This window comes from Myotis myotis, unplaced genomic scaffold (assembly GCF_014108235.1).
Source record: "Myotis myotis isolate mMyoMyo1 unplaced genomic scaffold, mMyoMyo1.p scaffold_m19_p_14, whole genome shotgun sequence".
Lineage (NCBI taxonomy): Eukaryota > Metazoa > Chordata > Mammalia > Chiroptera > Vespertilionidae > Myotis > Myotis myotis.
The window spans coordinates 54,353,874-54,370,638 of record NW_023416318.1 but is presented as its reverse complement, the minus strand read 5'-3'; the positions used below and the strand labels follow the sequence as shown (position 1 = coordinate 54,370,638).

The 16,765-nt window shown below is 63.8% G+C and overlaps 2 protein-coding genes across 2 annotated transcripts; one reads left to right on the top strand and one right to left on the bottom strand.

Annotated features, from left to right (window-relative positions):
• Positions 1 to 167: 167 nt before the first annotated feature.
• Positions 168 to 9,082, top strand: LOC118669311 (translation initiation factor IF-2-like). The gene is made up of 2 exons (XM_036335428.1): positions 168 to 668; positions 8,330 to 9,082. The coding sequence occupies exons 1-2, from the start codon at positions 330 to 332 to the stop codon at positions 8,357 to 8,359; spliced, it is 369 nt and encodes a 122-aa protein (XP_036191321.1). The 5' UTR covers positions 168 to 329; the 3' UTR covers positions 8,360 to 9,082.
• A 4,771-nt stretch (positions 9,083 to 13,853) lies between these two features.
• LOC118669310 lies at positions 13,854 to 16,720 on the bottom strand. The gene is made up of 3 exons (XM_036335427.1): positions 16,015 to 16,720; positions 15,587 to 15,821; positions 13,854 to 15,068 (listed from the first exon to the last, which is right to left on the bottom strand). Exons 1-3 carry the CDS (start codon positions 16,108 to 16,110, stop codon positions 14,758 to 14,760), a joined length of 642 nt encoding a protein of 213 aa, XP_036191320.1. The 5' UTR covers positions 16,111 to 16,720; the 3' UTR covers positions 13,854 to 14,757.
• Positions 16,721 to 16,765: the final 45 nt, after the last annotated feature.

Below are 16,765 nucleotides of genomic sequence, written 5' to 3'. Positions count from 1 at the left end.
AGAGAGTCACTGATCGGCTGCCTCCTGCACACCCTCTCCTGGGGGTCAGGCTGTAACCCCGGCCTGTGCCCTGGCCGGGACGAACCGTGACCTCCTGGCTCCTAGGTCGCAGCCCAGCAGGGAGCCACGCGGGTCAGGCGGGCACCCCCTTCTCTCCAGCTGGCGGAGATGCCCCTCCCGCGACTGTTGGCACCCGGACAGACTTCCAGGAAGCCGGCCGCGCGCCCTGTGCGCCAGGCCTTGGGGGACGTGGTTGGGCGGTGACCGGCCGCCGTCGCTTGGCACCCACTCTCTTCCCGCCGGCGTGTCCGCTCACGTCCCACCCGCAGATGTCGGCCTCTGGGCGGCTTCGGCGCCACGGGCCAGGCACCTCCTCTCCGTGGACGCGGGCCGTGCGGTGCCCAGGGCGGGCGGCAGGGGGCGCTGCGCGGCGGGCGGGGGCCGGAGCTCCGCGCCCCGTCTTTGTGCCGTTCGCGCCGCCGCCCCGTCTCCCGCCGGCCGCGCGCCCCCGAGGCCGGGCCGGGATAAAGGGCCGCGGGCGGGCGGGCGGGGCGCAGGCGGCGGACCCGCGCGCACACCCACCCGCGACGCCGGACTCGGGCGGAGCGTTCGGAGCCTACGGCGGCCGAGCAGGAGCCGGGACCCTGGAGCACGGCGCGCGGGACCCGGTGCGTGACGCGCGTCCCCTTTGTGTCGTGTGGGCATCGGGGGAGCGGGGAGGGGCCCGGGGCCCGGGATGCGGCCGCGCGGAGCGGTCCGGGCGCGCGGGCGGGACCGTGGGCTCCGGGCCGAGGGCGCCACGCTGGCCCGGCCTGCCCAGCGGTGGCCTCGGCGCCGCGGCCACTTGGGAAGCGCGGGTCCCCCCTCCACGCCGCGCGCGGGTTCCTGGCGCCCCGGCTCGGGGGGCGGCGAGTGCCGCGGGGCGCGCAGGCCGCGGAGGGCGAGGTCTGGGAAGGGGCGCCGAGGGCACCCGCTGCGCACACCCCTGGCGCCCAGCGGACCCTGGCCACCTGCCTGCCGCCACGCCTCTGCCCTCCGAGGGGCGGGGGGCGGGGGGCGGGGGGCTGGGGCCGTCCCCTGCGGGTCTCCCCAGCTCCCCCCGAGCGCGGCGGCCCCGCCCGTGGGGCACCCAGCCGGCGAGGCTTGTGCGCACCTGGCGCTCCAGGCTCGGGAGAGAGGGGTTCCTTCTTGTACCCTAATGCTCCCCATGGGGAGGCTCAGAGGGTCGCCCCAAATGTGTGCGCGCTGCCTCCCCCCCCCCCCCCCGCCCCCCCCGCCCCCGGTTAATTACAAAAAAAGAAAAAAGCATTCCATTCTGCAGCGGTGTCACCTGGTTCCTGCCCAGGTGGGAGGCAGGTGAGGGAGGGAGTGAGCGCTGGGGGGTGGAGGGGTAGAACCTGCACTAAGAGGTGACCCCCAATCTTGCCCCTGCAGTTCAAGGAGGAAACTTTCCTGGGGGAGGGGCCGGAGTTAGTGAAGGCCCAGGTGAGGCAGGCCAGGCCCAGGGCAGAGCTCCCACCCACAGAGGTGCTGGGGAGTGAAGGCCGAGGGCGGTGGGCCCAGGCCTGTGGGCGCTGCTGGAGGTGCCCCCGGAGGGGCCGGGTCGCTCTGAGCGGGAGGGGAAACTTGGAGGTGGGCCCGATGGGATGGCAGGAAGGGCCTGGCCTGAGGGCTGCCCAGGCAGAGGAGGAGGGGAGGGGGCACGAAGGGGTGGGGGGTGGGGCCCTGTCCCAGGTCCTGGGGCCAGGCAGGCACTCCGTGGTGTGTGACTCCCTCCCCCAGTCCTGGCAAGAGGCACCCCGTCTTTTGCAGCTTCCTAGTGCCTTTCTAAGTCTTGCTTTCATTATTTTTTAAAGAGTGCAAAGAGGTCATGCCCGCAAAGGTCAGATGGGAAGAGGTCACAAAATCGGGGACTTCCAGGCGAGCTGGTCGTGACCCTGTGGCAGTGGGAGCCATGGAGGGTTGTAGAGGAGGAGAGTGGGCGAGCTGGCCCTGGTGACCGAGGCCGCGTGGAGGGAAGGGGGCGTGTGGCGTGTGAGCCTCAGAACCCCGCTCCCCACCGGCACTGCTTATCGCCGTCCGGCCTGGGCCCAGGTCCTCCTGGGAAAATGGGCTGCAAATGACCGCATTCTGACAGCATGGAAAACGCCCAGCCTCGGCCCAACTGGTGTTTGGGAGTTTATATGGTTATAATTCAATTTAAAAAAATAATTTTTTATTGATTTCACAGAGGGAGGGAGAGGGAGAGAGACAGAAGCATCAGTGATGAGGGAGAATCATGGACCGGCTGCCTCCTGCACGCCCCCCACTGGGGATCGATTGAACGCACAACCCGGGCCTGTGCTCTGACCGGGAATCGAACCGTGACCTCCTGGGTCATAGGTCGACGCTCACTGAGCCACCCCGGCCGGGTGGCAGTTTATGTGTTTACAGGGGCCTCATCTCACGTCAGCAACCTTGGAAGGGGAAGTGAGGGGGTGACCTCAGTGCCGGGGCAGAGCTGCGGGCGCGGATGCGGATGCGGGCACCCAGGCGGCGAGGCTGGGACAGGAAGCTGCAGCGCGTTCAGGTTCCCACGCTGTGGGGCTGTGCTGGGCCAGGGCTCCGAGAGCGAGAGCGTGTGGCCCCACGAGGCGCCCTGGAGTGCGGCTGCCCTCGCGGTTTGAGACCCACACGGTTCAGCTGCAGCCGCTGACGCCTCTTCGGGGGGGCGTGCCGCTCGGCAGGGCCAGGCGCTGTGGCTCCTAGGAGGCCCTGCTGCCGGCTCCTCCTCTGAAAGCCTTTCTTTCTTTTTAAAAAAATATGTTTTTATGGACTTCGGAGAGGAAGGGAGAGGGGGAGAGAGAAACATCAGTGATGAGAGGGAATCATGGACCGGCTGCCTCCACGCCCCACACTGGGGATCGAGCCCACAACCCAGGCCTGTGCCCTTGACTGGGAATCGAACCGTGACCTCCTGGTTCATAGGTCGACGCTCAACCACTGAGCCATGCGGCCGGGCTGGGAGCCTTCCTTTGTGGGAGAGGCAGGAGGAGGCTTGTCCCAGCCAGGATCCCAGAGCGAGGCGGTCGATGGGGCTCCTTGCCCAGCCCCTCCTGGTGACCGGGAGGACCGGTAGGCTCAGAGCTGAGGCCAGGGACCCTGGTCACAGAGGGCTGTGCCGGCCCAGCCTGGCCTCCGCTCTCCTCGGCACTCAGGCCAGCTGCCCACGGGTCTCGGGGTCCCGGCCACTGAGGGCTATGGGGGTCCAGCCTGGCCTCCGCTCTCCTGGGCACTCAGGACAGAGGGGCCGGGGTGGCCAGCTGCCCGCGGGTCTCGGAGTCCCGGCCACTAAGGATGCTGTTGAGCTGCAGACTTCCCAGGCACCTGGCCTGACAGGGACCCCCGCATTTCTGGGGTGCGGGACAGCAGGGCAGCCCCGAGGCCAGAACAGAGTGGGGTGCTGCTAAGGAAGACAGACGAGCCTCTCCACGGCCACTAGGGTAACTTCCTGCCTTGGACCCCCAAGAGGCACATGGAAGGAGCCTTTCTCAAAGCCTCGCAGCCACCTGAGGGCATCGTTCCGGCCAGCCTCCCTCCTGGCGGCATGGCTCACACCTGGATGCCTGTTCCTAATTAGAGGAAGAAGTTACATGGAAGCCCACTGCGCACCCACCTGCCGGGGCTGAAGGACGGAGCCTGTGCCACTCAGGACCCAGCCGTGTGACCGTGGTGTGTCTTCACCTCCCTGCGTGGCCCCAGCTTGCACGGTGGGGATGAGTGTCAGCTCTGGACGGAGGCTATAGACCTGCTGAGAGCACAGCCCTGGCCGGGAGGCGGCAGGACCCCACCATCCTGGGTCCTGTGGTCGTGCGGACAGCAGGCAGCACCCACTCCAGCCTTGTGGACAGTGGCCTGTGTGGCCGGCTGGAGGTGGCAGGTTGTGTGGGGCACCCGGGGAGCAGGGGGCGATGGGGCCGGATGGCCTTGGCCTCGCCCTCCCGGGCTCGAGTCCAGCAGGGAGACGAGCTGCGGGAAGAGGTGCCCACCCCGGGGTGTGTCCGGCCTCGGCAAGGAGGCAGCCGCGCGCTCTGCCGAGACCGCAGCCCTTTCTGCTCTGTCTCCTCCGAGCGTGAGCGGCCCCCGAGCCCAGCGGGCAGTGGTGGGCGGCCGGGGAGGGCGGGCAGGGCCGGATGTGCCAGAGAAGGAAGGAAGGGGCGTCTTTATTCCGTCAGCTTGGGGACCCCACGAACCGCCTCTGCGTGGGGGTGCTAGGCGTGCTCACTGGTAGCTCACGCCTCCCCTCGTCCTCGCGCGCAGGCCCGGCTGCAGGAGCACACGTGTCCCCACTTCACGGGTTCCAACCTGATCCCCAGTGTGATGGGACCGGAGGCAGTGGGCGCCGTTATAAAAGGGACCCAGACCCTCCGTCCTGTGGGGACACAGTGAGAGGTGCCGAATGTCAGCCGGGAAGAGCGCTCCCCAGCCCCGACGGGGGCGCCTTGACTCGGGCTCCGGCCTCCGAAACTGGGAGGAATGAAAGTCTTGCTTATAAGCCCCCCTCCCACCTGTGGGATGTTTGTCAAGATTGTCAAACTGGTGTGGCTCAGTGACTGAGTGTTGACCTGTGAACCAGGAGGTCATGGTCAGGGCACAGGCCTGGGTTGCGGGCTCGATCCCCAGTGTGGGGCGTGCAGGAGGCAGCCGGTCCATGATTCCCTCTCATCACTGATGTTTCTCTCTCCCCCTCTCCCTTCCTCTCTGAAATCAGTAAAATGTATTTTTTAAAAAAGATCATCCGAATCGGCTAAGACCGGCAGAAGTTCCTGGTCACAAGTCCCGTGGAGTGGGGCCCGCTCTCTGGATTGTGCGGTAACTCGCTCATCTGCAGAGACCTGAGCAAGGTCCCATTCACAGACCCTGGGGTTCGGAGTTCCACCCCAACACCCACCTAGCAGGGTCAGGAGTGCGTGTTCGCACGGACGGACAGGACAGAACACCACCAAGGACCCGGCACAGGGGTTCCGTGTGCTCGGCAACGGGATGCTGAGGGCGTGGTGCTGGCGCCCGTCCGTGGCTCAGCGCTGTCACTGGGACCCCGATGCCCTTTGTGGCTCCGCCGTCCTGGGCTGTTACCTTTGCGCTCTGAGGGCAGCCGGGGCCCGATGGCTCCCGGTGCTGCGGGCCCCGTCTGTGTGTACGGGGGCAGGAGAGGCGGGGAGGGTGGGCCGGCCCCCTCTGTCCCTGTTATTGGAAGGAGCCGGCTTTCCGGAAGCGCCGCGAGGCTACCTCTGTCCGTCTCCCTGGCCCGGGCTTCATGGCAACTCCCGGGAGCGAGAGGAGCTGAGACCGCGAGGCGGCGGGAGCCCAGGACCGTCCTGGACAGGACCGGCCCCGCGTGTGTGAGGCAGACGGCGCCTTAATAAACTGTCCGCCTCGCCCTTGCAGGCGGGTCCAGACCACCGTGCCGCGGCCGTTAGGTGTGAGCATCTGCAGCTTGGGGTGCAGTGAGGGCCGGGACCTCACAGTCCTACTGTGCTCAGCTGCGTGTCCCTTTGCAGCCGGCACGGTGCCTGGCGCATAGGAGGTGCTCGAATATTTGTTGAACCCATCAGCCGTCTTTTCCCTCAGACACATTCGAGCCCAGAAACCATCTCATCCGTTCACATTCTTCCTTTTGTCCGTTTGTCCGTTCGCGTGGCAGGAGGCTTGTGCTGGGGCTCGAAGGCAGATGGAGGAACACAGTGCGGCGAGGTGGGGGGGCTGGCGAGAACGAGGTGGGGGGGTCTGCAAGCTGCAGGACAGGTGTTCATCTCTCAGACTTTGGGGATCATAGAAGTGGCAGGTTCTCTCAGCAGAGCCACCCGCTGGGATGCAGAGGAGCCCCTTTTACCCGCATGCGGCTTATTGCCGTTCCTCCTGTTTGCAGACGAGCTCAGCATCTGCCATGCTCACTGATACTGCCCAGGCCCACCCGGAGCGGGTGCTGGGCCGCGCCAGGCGCGCCGCGTTCTTAAAGGAACGTGCCCTTCGCGCCGGGAGGGGCCGAGGGCGCATCCCTCATCCGTGAGTACTGCGGTCCTCCCGGGTTCTTTCTCGCGTGGCCCGAAGCCTGGATCCTTGGCAGCGACCTTGTTTTCGCTCAGTCCCTGGCCACGTGCAGCAGGTCCGGCTTTGTCCAAGAGGACGGCTCTGCCGCTCCCCGGGGCCTTGGCCGTGGCTGCCGGGCCGGCGGAGAGGGCTGCGCTCTGAAGGATCGTGTGCATCTGGGGGGGCAGGGCCTCGGGGACAGTGGGAGCCGGCCAAGGGCAGGCAGGCAGGCAGAGCGTGCACCCCGAGAGCCGGGCTGTCCAGGCGGTGGCCGCTGTCCCCACGGGGTGTTGAGCCCGTGGCCGGTGGCTGAGCACCTGGGGCTACAGTCCCGCCCAGACCTCAGGTCCCATCCGAGACCTTTGACCTCTGGCCGTGTCCCTGTTCCTGTAGAAAGTGGGAACAGTTCTAGGGAGACTTCTTTCTTTGGGTCTCCTCTGAGGAGTCGATACATAAAAAGTTTTAAAAAAAGCTGTGAAGGCCGAAGAAAATTTAAACAGAAACGTTGAAGGCCTGTCCGGAGGGCAGAGGCACAGCTAGCCCTTGGAGTTGGGGGCGGGCGAGGCAGCCGGGTGCGAGATGTGAGGGGTGGGGGTGGGGGTGGGGGAGGCTCTGGGAATTGGGACAGAGGCTGCCTGGCGCTCTGATTCCATCTGGAAGCCATTTCCGGGTGGATAAATCCTGCCCTCAGTCCGCAAGGACGGGGAGGATTAGCCCCACCGAGCCCGTTGGTGCTCTCAGCGGCTGTCAGCCAGCGCTGGACGGGACCCGCGTGCAGCGCTGCCTTCGCCCTTCTCTCCACAGTCTTCTCCTTGGACTGTGGCTTCGCTTGTTTCCAGCGAGAATGCCAGGAGCCCGCGGCGTTGCTGGTGGGGCCGGCAGACCCGTGGCTGCGGGCTGAGCTTAGGGACCTTCTTTCCTGGGAGGCGCAGGCCCTGGGGGCTTCTGGGCGTCTTGACCTTCACCCTGTCACCCAGCCTGAGGTGGTCGGTGTCACTGACCTTTCTGAGCCAGCTCTGGGCTTTGCTGTTCTTCTCTCGCTCTCCTGCGGGTGGCGCCGCTGCCTCCTGCTCACCTGGTCGGTCGCAGAGCTCACGATGTCCTGGGGCTCCCCTGAGACGGGGTCCTTGGCCCGTGCGTTCCTCACAGACGTGCTGTTTACCCCCCCGATGTTTGGGGGTTTCCCCGCGTCTTCCAGCGCGTGGTTCCGGGCGAGCCCCGTGTTGATGGGGACGCTGACTTTGTCTGAGGTCTGCGGTGTTTGGTGATCCGTTCAGGGTGGTGTCACGGCCGACAGTGTCCCGCGTGGGCCCGGGGAACGCGTCTCCTGCTGTGGTTGGGGGAGGTGCTCTGTGTGTCCGATGAGTCAAGCGGACGCTCGTGCTGTTCGGGTCAACGCGCTCTTGCTGACCGTGTGCGCCTGCGTCTGTCGGGGGCTGAGCAGGGTGGTGGGGCCTCGAAGGATCGCAGTCGATCGGCTGCTCCGCCGGGTCTGCCGGTCGTGCTGTGTGTCTCGATGCCGTGTGGGTAGGTGCGTGCGTGTTTCGTGGTGTTTTGTCTTCTTGGAGGAATGACCCCTTTCGTCAGGCGGCCGCCCTCTTTGTCCTGAGGACGTCCTTGCTCTGGAGTCCGCTTCGTCTGAAACGAATGTAATGACTCCAGCTGTTTTTTTGCTTGGAATTAGCATGTTTTGTCGGCCTCCTTCCCTTCAAGCTGTCAATCATTTCCCTTATCCACATGCTATAGTCACCTAACACATGGTTATTTTTTTAAAAATATATTTTATTGATTTTTTTACAGAGAGGAAGGGAGAGGGATAGAGAGTTAGAAACATTGATGAGAGAGAAACATCGATCAGCTGCCTCCTGCACACCCCCTACTGGGGATGTGCCCGCAGCCAAGGTACATGCTCCTGACTGGAATCTAACCTGGGACCCTTCAGTCCGCAGGCCGATGCTCTATCCACTGAGCCACACCAGTCAGGGCTCACATGGTTATTTTTACTGATAACCAGTCTTCCTGTTTGAAGTATGTTTCTTCAGACAACATATCGTTAAGTCTTGCTTTTTTTTTCCCCCCGTTCTGAAGATCTCTACATTTAACTGGCGTATTTAGCTTATTCGCATTTGAAGTGATTATTGCTAGAGTTGGTTCCTATCGACCGTGCTCGCAGAGGCTCCCTATGTTATTACCTTTGGCTTGTTTGCGTGTGTGGTGTCGGGAGAGAAATCAGCTCTGACTCCTTTTCTTACTCCTCTAGGAGTCCCGTGTCTTTGGTTTTTGCAGTTGAATACGGTCGGCCTAGATGGACGCCTTTGGTGTTTATCCTGCTGGACGTTCTGTGAGCGCCCTGAAGCTGTGGTTTGTGTCTCATTGATTTTGGGAAAACGCTTGGCCATTCTTGCTTCAAATATTTTCCTGCTCTGTGCTCTCTCTCTCTTCCTTCTGAGTTTCAATCACGCATATCTTGCAAATTTTGAAATTACCTTGGGGATTTTATATATAAATATATTTTAATTCTCTGGCTTGTTGTTTATAATTCGGGAATTTCCTGTCGCCCTCACGTCAGCCTCACTGACTTTCTTCTTGGTTGCGTTCAGTCTGTTGGTGAGCCTCATACAGGCTTTCTTCATTCTTGACAATGTTTTTATTCTAGCACTTCCTGTGACCGTTATTTTGAATTCCCTCTTTCTGCTTCTATAACCCATTGGCGGGTGCAGTTTGTCTGCCTTTTCCATGAGAGCCCTTCATGGGTTAATCGCAGTCACTGAACTTCTTTGTCTGATCATCCCAGCGTCGGTGCGACACCTCCGTCCGGTTCGTGCTCTGCCTCTCAGGCTGTGGTTTCTCGTGCCTCTTGGCATGCAGTGTGGGTTTTTGCTGCTGTTGGTAGCTGAGCCTGAGGTGTTTGGTCGTAGGAGCTAGGTTTTCAGGGCGAAACTCCTACATGTTGCTTTTTTTCCTGTTTAACTTGAAAAGATTTTTCCTGTCACCACATACAGATCTTATTCCCTTTCGAGACCACATCCTCAAAGGAAATGTTCTCTGAGCTCTTCCGCGTCCGAGCAGGGAAGGGAGTGGCTGTCTCCCCACCCTGAAGAGACTGCTTTCTGGCGGGGGACACGCCTCTACGGGAAGAAGCCGTAGTTTGTGCCCGTTCGGTATCGATCGGCTGGGCCGGCCGGCGGGCTCTTTGTGAGCTGGCCGACGCCTCCCCATCAGACTCACTGTCATGGGCCATTTCTGTGGCTCCGGGTGATGGTAGAATTATGACCAAACGCCCTTATCACCGCGAGAGAATGAGGAACAGCTCATGTCGGTAATTGACAGCAGGGAGCTGGCGGACGTGCTCCCTGCTGTCATCTGACAATAGCTCCGTCCCGAGGAGCAGCGAGGAGCCTGTGTGATCCCCGCCCCCGGGGAGGCAGGTGGGGAGCCGCTGGCCGCCCGGCAGCGGGAAAGCGAGACTGAGGGCCTCTGTCTCCCGCGTGCGAGCCGTTTGTGTGCAGGGCCGTAGACAGAGGCGGCTTTATGGGGGCCGAACAAGACCTCCATTCATCGCACGTCACACGGATCCCGCGTGCGAAAACCCCCGCGGAAGGCTCGCGCGGAGCCCTGGGGGTGTGAAATCGGGCTTGGGATGCAGCGGCGGCCACAGGACAGCCTCCACCTGGAGAGGGGGAGACGGAGGGAGGACCACGGGCTCCCTGTGTCCCCCGGGTCAGCATTGGAGCCGGGGCTCTGCCTCCCGATGGTGGAAGGAGAGGGAGGGGGCGAGGAGGAGGAAGAGCTCCCGGCTCACCTGGTGGACGCCCGGCGGGCCCGCGCTGGGGACGGGCTCCCGGAGCCTGGGGTGCCGAGCTGGGGCCGCTAGCGGGCTCTCACGCGGAGGCGGCGACACTGCACGTCCGCGATCTTTGGTGAGGCCCACGGAAGGCAGTTCTCGGCTCTCGGTGTGTGATCTCGGGGGCAGGCGCCACGTCAGAATCTCCAGCTGAGACGGTGTGTTCCTGCGCAGCACGAAGAAATCGGGCCAGAGAGGAGCAAAGGGAGAGGGAGGGGCTTCTGCCGGTTTTCCTCCTTTTTAAGTTCTAGGAAGATGAGGGGCGTAAGTGTTCCGCCGATATGTGTGCTCGCAAGCTGGATTTGCGGAAGCTGTTTTCTACGACGCCTTTTCCTTTTTTGCTGTTGTATCTTAGACACCAGCTCATACCGGCCCCGGGAGGTCGAGCTCACTGTCCCTTATGGGGGGACAGTGTGTTCCTTACTCCACGTGTCCCCCTTCAGGGCTCTTAGGTGGCTCCCCGGCGCTGGTGCCGCGCCGTGTGCTGCCGAGAACGGGCTGTGAACGGCACAGGACACATCGGTGCCGTCCAGCATAGGGTGAATGCTCGGTGGCCACATGGGTCCCAGGCATGTGTAGTTTATGTTTTACCTGCTTCCAAGCAGTCTTCCCAACGGCATCGTTGTTATACTCCTAAAAAGTAAGCGGAAGTCTTCCTTGACCACGGTCAGCAGTATCGGATTTTCATTCGGCCGTGGAGACGCTTCAGTCGTCGCTGACCAGGTGGGTGAACTGCGGCACCTTCAGTCCATTTCTTTAACCGTGAGGCCCGGCGTCTGGCCACCTGTCTGTGTTGATGGACAGACAACTGACGAAACAGAGAAGCGGCCGGAAGAATGTTCAGTGCGTGTCTGCACCAGGCTGGCTCTGCAGGGTGATTGGCTCAGACTTGGCTGCAGCAGCGTGAGGCCTCCCTTCCCCCTGCATCTGCTCTCTGAGCTCCGCGCCCCTCCTGTTCCCCAGGTGCTCAGTGGCCTGCTGGCCGTGACACGCAGCGGCCCCCAGAGACCTTGTCCCACTTCTCCACACGGGGGGTGGGCATGAGGGGAGGAGCCAGCTGAGGCACCACTGTACACGGGCACACCTGGACCCAGCACACCTGAACCCCACACACCTGGACCCAGCACACCTGGACCCCACACACCTGAACCTCACACACCTGGACCCGGCACACCTGGACCCGGCACACCTGAACACGGCACACCTGGACCCGGCACACCTGAACACAGCACACCTGGACCGAGCACACCTGGACCCAGAACACCTGAACATAGCACACCTGGACCCAGCACACCTGGACCCCGCACACCTGGACCCAGCACACCTGGACGCCAGGGCACCTGGACCCAACACACCTGGACCCAACACACCTGGACCCATCACACCTGGACCCAACACACCTGGACCCAGCACACCTGGATGCCAGGGCACCTGGACCCAACACACCTGGACCCAACACACCTGGACCCGGCACACCTTGACCCAACACCCCTGGACCCAGCACACCTGAACCCGGCACACCTGGACCCAACACCCCTGGACCCAGCACACCTGGACCCGGCACACCTGGACCCGGCACACCTGGACCCAACACACCTGAATCCAGCACACCTGAACCCAACACACCTGGACCCGGCACACCTGGACCCAACACCCCTGGACCCAGCACACCTGAACCCGGCACACCTGGACCCGGCACACCTGGACCCGGCACACCTGGACCCGGCACACCTGGACCCAACACACCTGAATCCAGCACACCTGAACCCAACACACCTGGACCCGGCACACCTGGACCCAACACCCCTGGACCCAGCACACCTGAACCCGGCACACCTGGACCCGGCACACCTGGACCCGGCACTCCTGGACCCCACACACCTGTACTCAACACACCTGGACCCAGCACACCTGAACCCCACACACCTGGACCCAGCACACCTGAACCCCACACACCTGGACCCAGCACACCTGGACCCCACACACCTGAACCTCACACACCTGGACCCGGCACACCTGGACCCGGCACACCTGAACACGGCACACCTGGACCTGGCACACCTGAACACGGCACACCTGGACCGAGCACACCTGGACCCAGAACACCTGAACATAGCACACCTGGACCCAGCACACCTGGACCCCGCACACCTGGACCCAGCACACCTGGACGCCAGGGCACCTGGACCCAACACACCTGGACCCAACACACCTGGACCCATCACACCTGGACCCAACACACCTGGACCCAGCACACCTGGATGCCAGGGCACCTGGACCCAACACACCTGGACCCAACACACCTGGACCCGGCACACCTTGACCCAACACCCCTGGACCCAGCACACCTGAACCCGGCACACCTGGACCCAACACCCCAGGACCCAGCACACCTGGACCCGGCACACCTGGACCCGGCACACCTGGACCCAACACACCTGAATCCAGCACACCTGAACCCAACACACCTGGACCCGGCACACCTGGACCCAACACCCCTGGACCCAGCACACCTGAACCCGGCACACCTGGACCCGGCACACCTGGACCCGGCACACCTGGACCCGGCACACCTGAACCCGGCACACCTGGACCCAGCACACCTGGACGCCAGGATTTGGCCAGAAGACAGTCCGTCTGCTCCTCCCCGGGCTCCTCAGAGGTAACTGCATTCGGGAGGTTGGAGCTGGCACACCTGCACTGCCGTCGTCTTAGTGGCATCGCAGCCCGTGGCCGGGGAAGACGCAGGCCTGCATGGGTGCGTTTCCGCACCATAGACGCCGGGGCCCAGCCGTGTCCGCGTCCGGGATGACTGCGAGGCCGGACCTGGCGCATGGTGTCAGCTGTGACGTCTCAGAAAGGCCCCCCCACGTGGCCTCGGCAGGCCCGGCACAGCCCGTGAGCTCCGTGCCGCGTGCTGTCGCCCAGGGAGCAGGTCGGGAGCAGAGGGTGTGCCTCGGCCCGCCTGGCTCACTCGCTCACGGAGAACGTGCGGGCGGGCTCCTGGCTGTGGCCGGCGCTCTTCTGACTCGGAACCCGGGACCCGGGGACACAGAACGGGCCCTGCTCTCGGGGCGGGAGGGGGGGGGGGGGACAGGCAGGGAGGGACAGGCCGATGCCATGGCAGCGAGAAGCAGCAGGTGGCACGCTGTGCCCTGTAGGCCTTGTGGAGAAGAGAAAGGGGCCGCGTGTGGAGGGCTGGGCAGGCGTCGTGTTCAGTGGATGGCCCGCGAGGTCTCGCTGGGAAGGCGCCGTTGAGCGTGGATTGAAGGAGCGTGGGAAGCTGGGGTCGCTGTTCAGTGTCGGGACAGGAGTGTGGCGGGGAGGAGAAGGCAGGGCTGGGGCAGCGGGGAGAGGGCTGGGGGGCAGTGGTCTGGGCTGGAAATGCAGCGGGAGTCCTGGGGTGACATTGAAAGGGGTGAGCTGAGCTGAAATCCCAGCGAAAGGAAAGGGTGGGCGATCCAGGCCCCGGGACCTTCCTGCTTCCTGAGGTCCAGAGGCAAAGCCAGCAAAGGGGACCCAGAGGGGACGGACCGAGAGGCGGGACGGAGTGTGGCTGTCGGGAGCCCAGGAAATGGCCCCGGAGGGCGGGGTGAGGAGCCGTGTCCCGATGGGCCGGCGAGTGAGGGCTGGCGCTGGGCGCTGGCTCCGCGCCTGCAGGTCGGTGGTGGCTTTGGCAAACACAGGAAAATGCCATGTGGGCCTGGCGGCTGCGGCAACACGCCCAGCTGGTGTGGGTTTGGAGGGAAGGGTGGAGGGGGGAATCGGGGACACGGACTGCTGCCACGGCTTCCGAGAGGGGAGCGGCCAGGGGCTAAATGAGGCCACGGGACTGTGTTTCTTTGGGAGCATGAGCCCTTTATTTATTTTTATTTTTAAATATATTTTATTGATTTCAGAGAGTCAGGGAGAGGGAGAGAGAGATGGGAACATCAGCGATGAGAAAGAATCATGGATCGGCTGCTTCCTGCACGCCCCCCACTGGGGATCAGGCCCGAAACCAGGCATGTGCCCCGACCGGGAATTGAACCCCAACCTCCTGGTTCCTGGGTCGACACTCACCCCCTGAGCCCGCGGCCGGGCTGGACAGTAGATGTGCACGCTGGTGGGAATGACAGGGGCGCTGGGGGCTGAGCGTCGCGGAGAGAGGTTCTTTAGTGGAGAGAGAGGTGCGTCTGGCATGGGGGGGGGGCGGGGGGAGGGTTGTGGATGCTGGGGGGACGCAGACAGTTCCTGGGGGGATGGGTGTGACGGACATGTGGGTGCTGGCCTGGGCGCTCAGAGCAGGAGGCTGGGCGGTCTTCTAGTGGCTTCTGTCCTCTGTGAAATGGAAACACAGTCAGGGCAGAGGAGGGGCTGACGGTTTGGGGGGACGAGGGGAGGCGTGGGAAATCCTCCAGAAAGAGGGCGCGCAGCCCCTAGAGGCAGGAGGCGTGGCTGGAAGGCCCGCGATGCGTGTGTGTCTCTCGGGCTCAGGAGGTCTGGGCTGCTGAACCCCGTGGCCAAGCAGAGGGGACCCCGTGAGAGGCTGGTGCGAGGACCTTGCAGCTCAGGGCGTTCACTGCTGGGGGGTGGGGGTCGGGGAGGAGGGGAGACGTCTCCGTCTCCTGGGGTGTAAGGAGGTCACTGCAGCTCCCGGCAGAGCCCCCGCCGGCACCGGGAGCTGCGGGCACATCGGGGCGCCTCCTGCCTCATCTGCCCCTCGCGCCCCCCCCGCCCCCAGCCCGTCTCCAGCACATTCCGGCGCCTGCAGCAGCCGGCTCCCTAGTTACAGAGCGTCCTGGGGGCCGACACTCCGGGCGGGACACGGCGGCGGGAGCAGCGCGTTTTCCACGCTGAGGCTCTCACGAGACGCGGCACCTCGTTCCTGTGGTCCCGGGAGCGACATCTGGAAGGTGGTTTTGTTTTGTTTTCCTTGAGTGGAGAAGGCGAGGAGTAAAAACAGCAAAAAGCCATTTCGGTGAACGTGGGGCCTGGGCCTGACTCAGCCCGGGCGCGGCGTCGGCACAGCCCCTGCCCTGAAGCTCCCGCCGCAGCTCCGGCCGCAGGGAAACGGTCAGCGGCCGCTCAGTTCCCCGCCTCCAGCGGCCGAGGGGTCGACCGGCGATGTTTTCAGACTTCCAGCTGCTGTTCGGAGGTGCCGTGGCCGCAGGGCCTGTGAAATAAATCATGGAAACCGCATTTTCCACGTGTAACTGGGCTGCAGTTTCTGTTTTTTCACTTTTTATTTCTTGTTCCTTTTTTGTTTGGTTTGAGCGCCTGGCTCCTTCTCATGTGAGTGCTGGGGTAGGCGCCGCCCTCTCGTCCCGGGAGCCTTCTCGGAATTCCCACGCCCGCGGGGAGCGGCAGGGAGGCCGCAGGCAGGAGGCAGGAGAGGACCCGCCTGGGATGGGGTGATGTCCTCATAGACTGGGCATTCACTGCGCACCTGTTATCAGCAAGGTCACCTGTCATCTGCAAGGTCACCTATCATCTGCAAGGTCACCTGTCAGTCATCTGCAAGGTCACCTGTCATCTGCAAGGTCACCTGCAAGGTCACCTGTCATCTGCAAGGTCATCTGCAAGGTCACTTGTCAGTCATCTGCAAGGTCACCTGTCATCTGCAAGGTCACATGTCATCTGCAAGGTCACATGTCATCTGCAAGGTCACCTGTCAGTCATCTGCAAGGTCACCTGCGATGCCAGGCTGTGTGCTCGGCCGTGAGGGAGGAACGAGGAAGCCGGGCGGTCTCTGCTTCGATGCTTTTCTCTGACTGACGTGAACCGCGGAGGAAGTGGGCCCAGGACACAGCCGAGCCAAGGCGATGGGGGCTGGGTGTGAGCACCCCCTCACCACGGAGACTGGCGCCTGCATCACCCCACGACTCCCACTGTGGACCCTCAGGGTCTGGAGCGACAGCCATGACACCTATGAGGGCAGGGACGGGGTTAGCGGCACACAGACACAGACGCTGTGTTTGGAGCCCATCTGAGCCGACGCCCAGAGGCCCTGAGAGGAGTCCAACCTTCCCTCCCCGCCCAGACCCTCGGGTGTCGCTGTGGGGCAGGTGCAGCGTTCCCGCTCCTTCGAGGCCGAGTAGCAGTCCCTTCACTAAACGCACATCTTCTCTACTCGTCCGTCTGTCCACCGGCGCCGGGCCTGTCCACGTCTCGGCCACCGTGACAGAGGCTGCGATGGACACGGCGCAGACCCACATTCCCGTCAGCGGGTTTGCTTCTTTTACATCAACACCCGGAGGGGGCCGCGGGCTCGGAGGGGGCGCGTGGGCTCAGAAGGGGGTCGCGGGGCCGGAGGAGGGGCCGCGGGCTCGGAGGGGGGGCCACGTTTAATATGTTGAGGGAACTCCAGGCTGGCCCGGTTTCCATCCCACAGACGCGGGCGGGGCCCTGCTCCCCGCGTCGCCAGCACTGCCTGTTCCGTGTGTGATGAGGCCGCTCTGACGGGGTGAGGGGTTCTGGCTGTGGCTTCGTTGTGCGTCTCCTGATGGTGCCTGACGGACGTTGAGCCTCGTCACACACCTGCTGGCCATCGGTCTGTCGTGTTTGGAAAAGAGTCCGATCCAGCCCTTTGCCCATTTCTCCGTTTGGCCACATGACGCCAGTGACAGGCGCTGGGGGCAGTGGAGCCAGACCAGCACGGACTCTCGGGGGGCAGGGGGGACCCAGCTTTGCCACTTCCTGCCCCGAGAGCTCGCGCATGCAGGAACTGCCAGCCGTGGGTTCCTCACGTGAACGAACGGGAAAGCCCGCCACGCCCCTGCCTCCGGGAGGGGAGTCACCCGGGAGGGGCAGGCGCCTGGGGTCCCCCCCCGCCCCCCCGTTGCAATGGTGGTTAGACATCGGGGCCTCGGA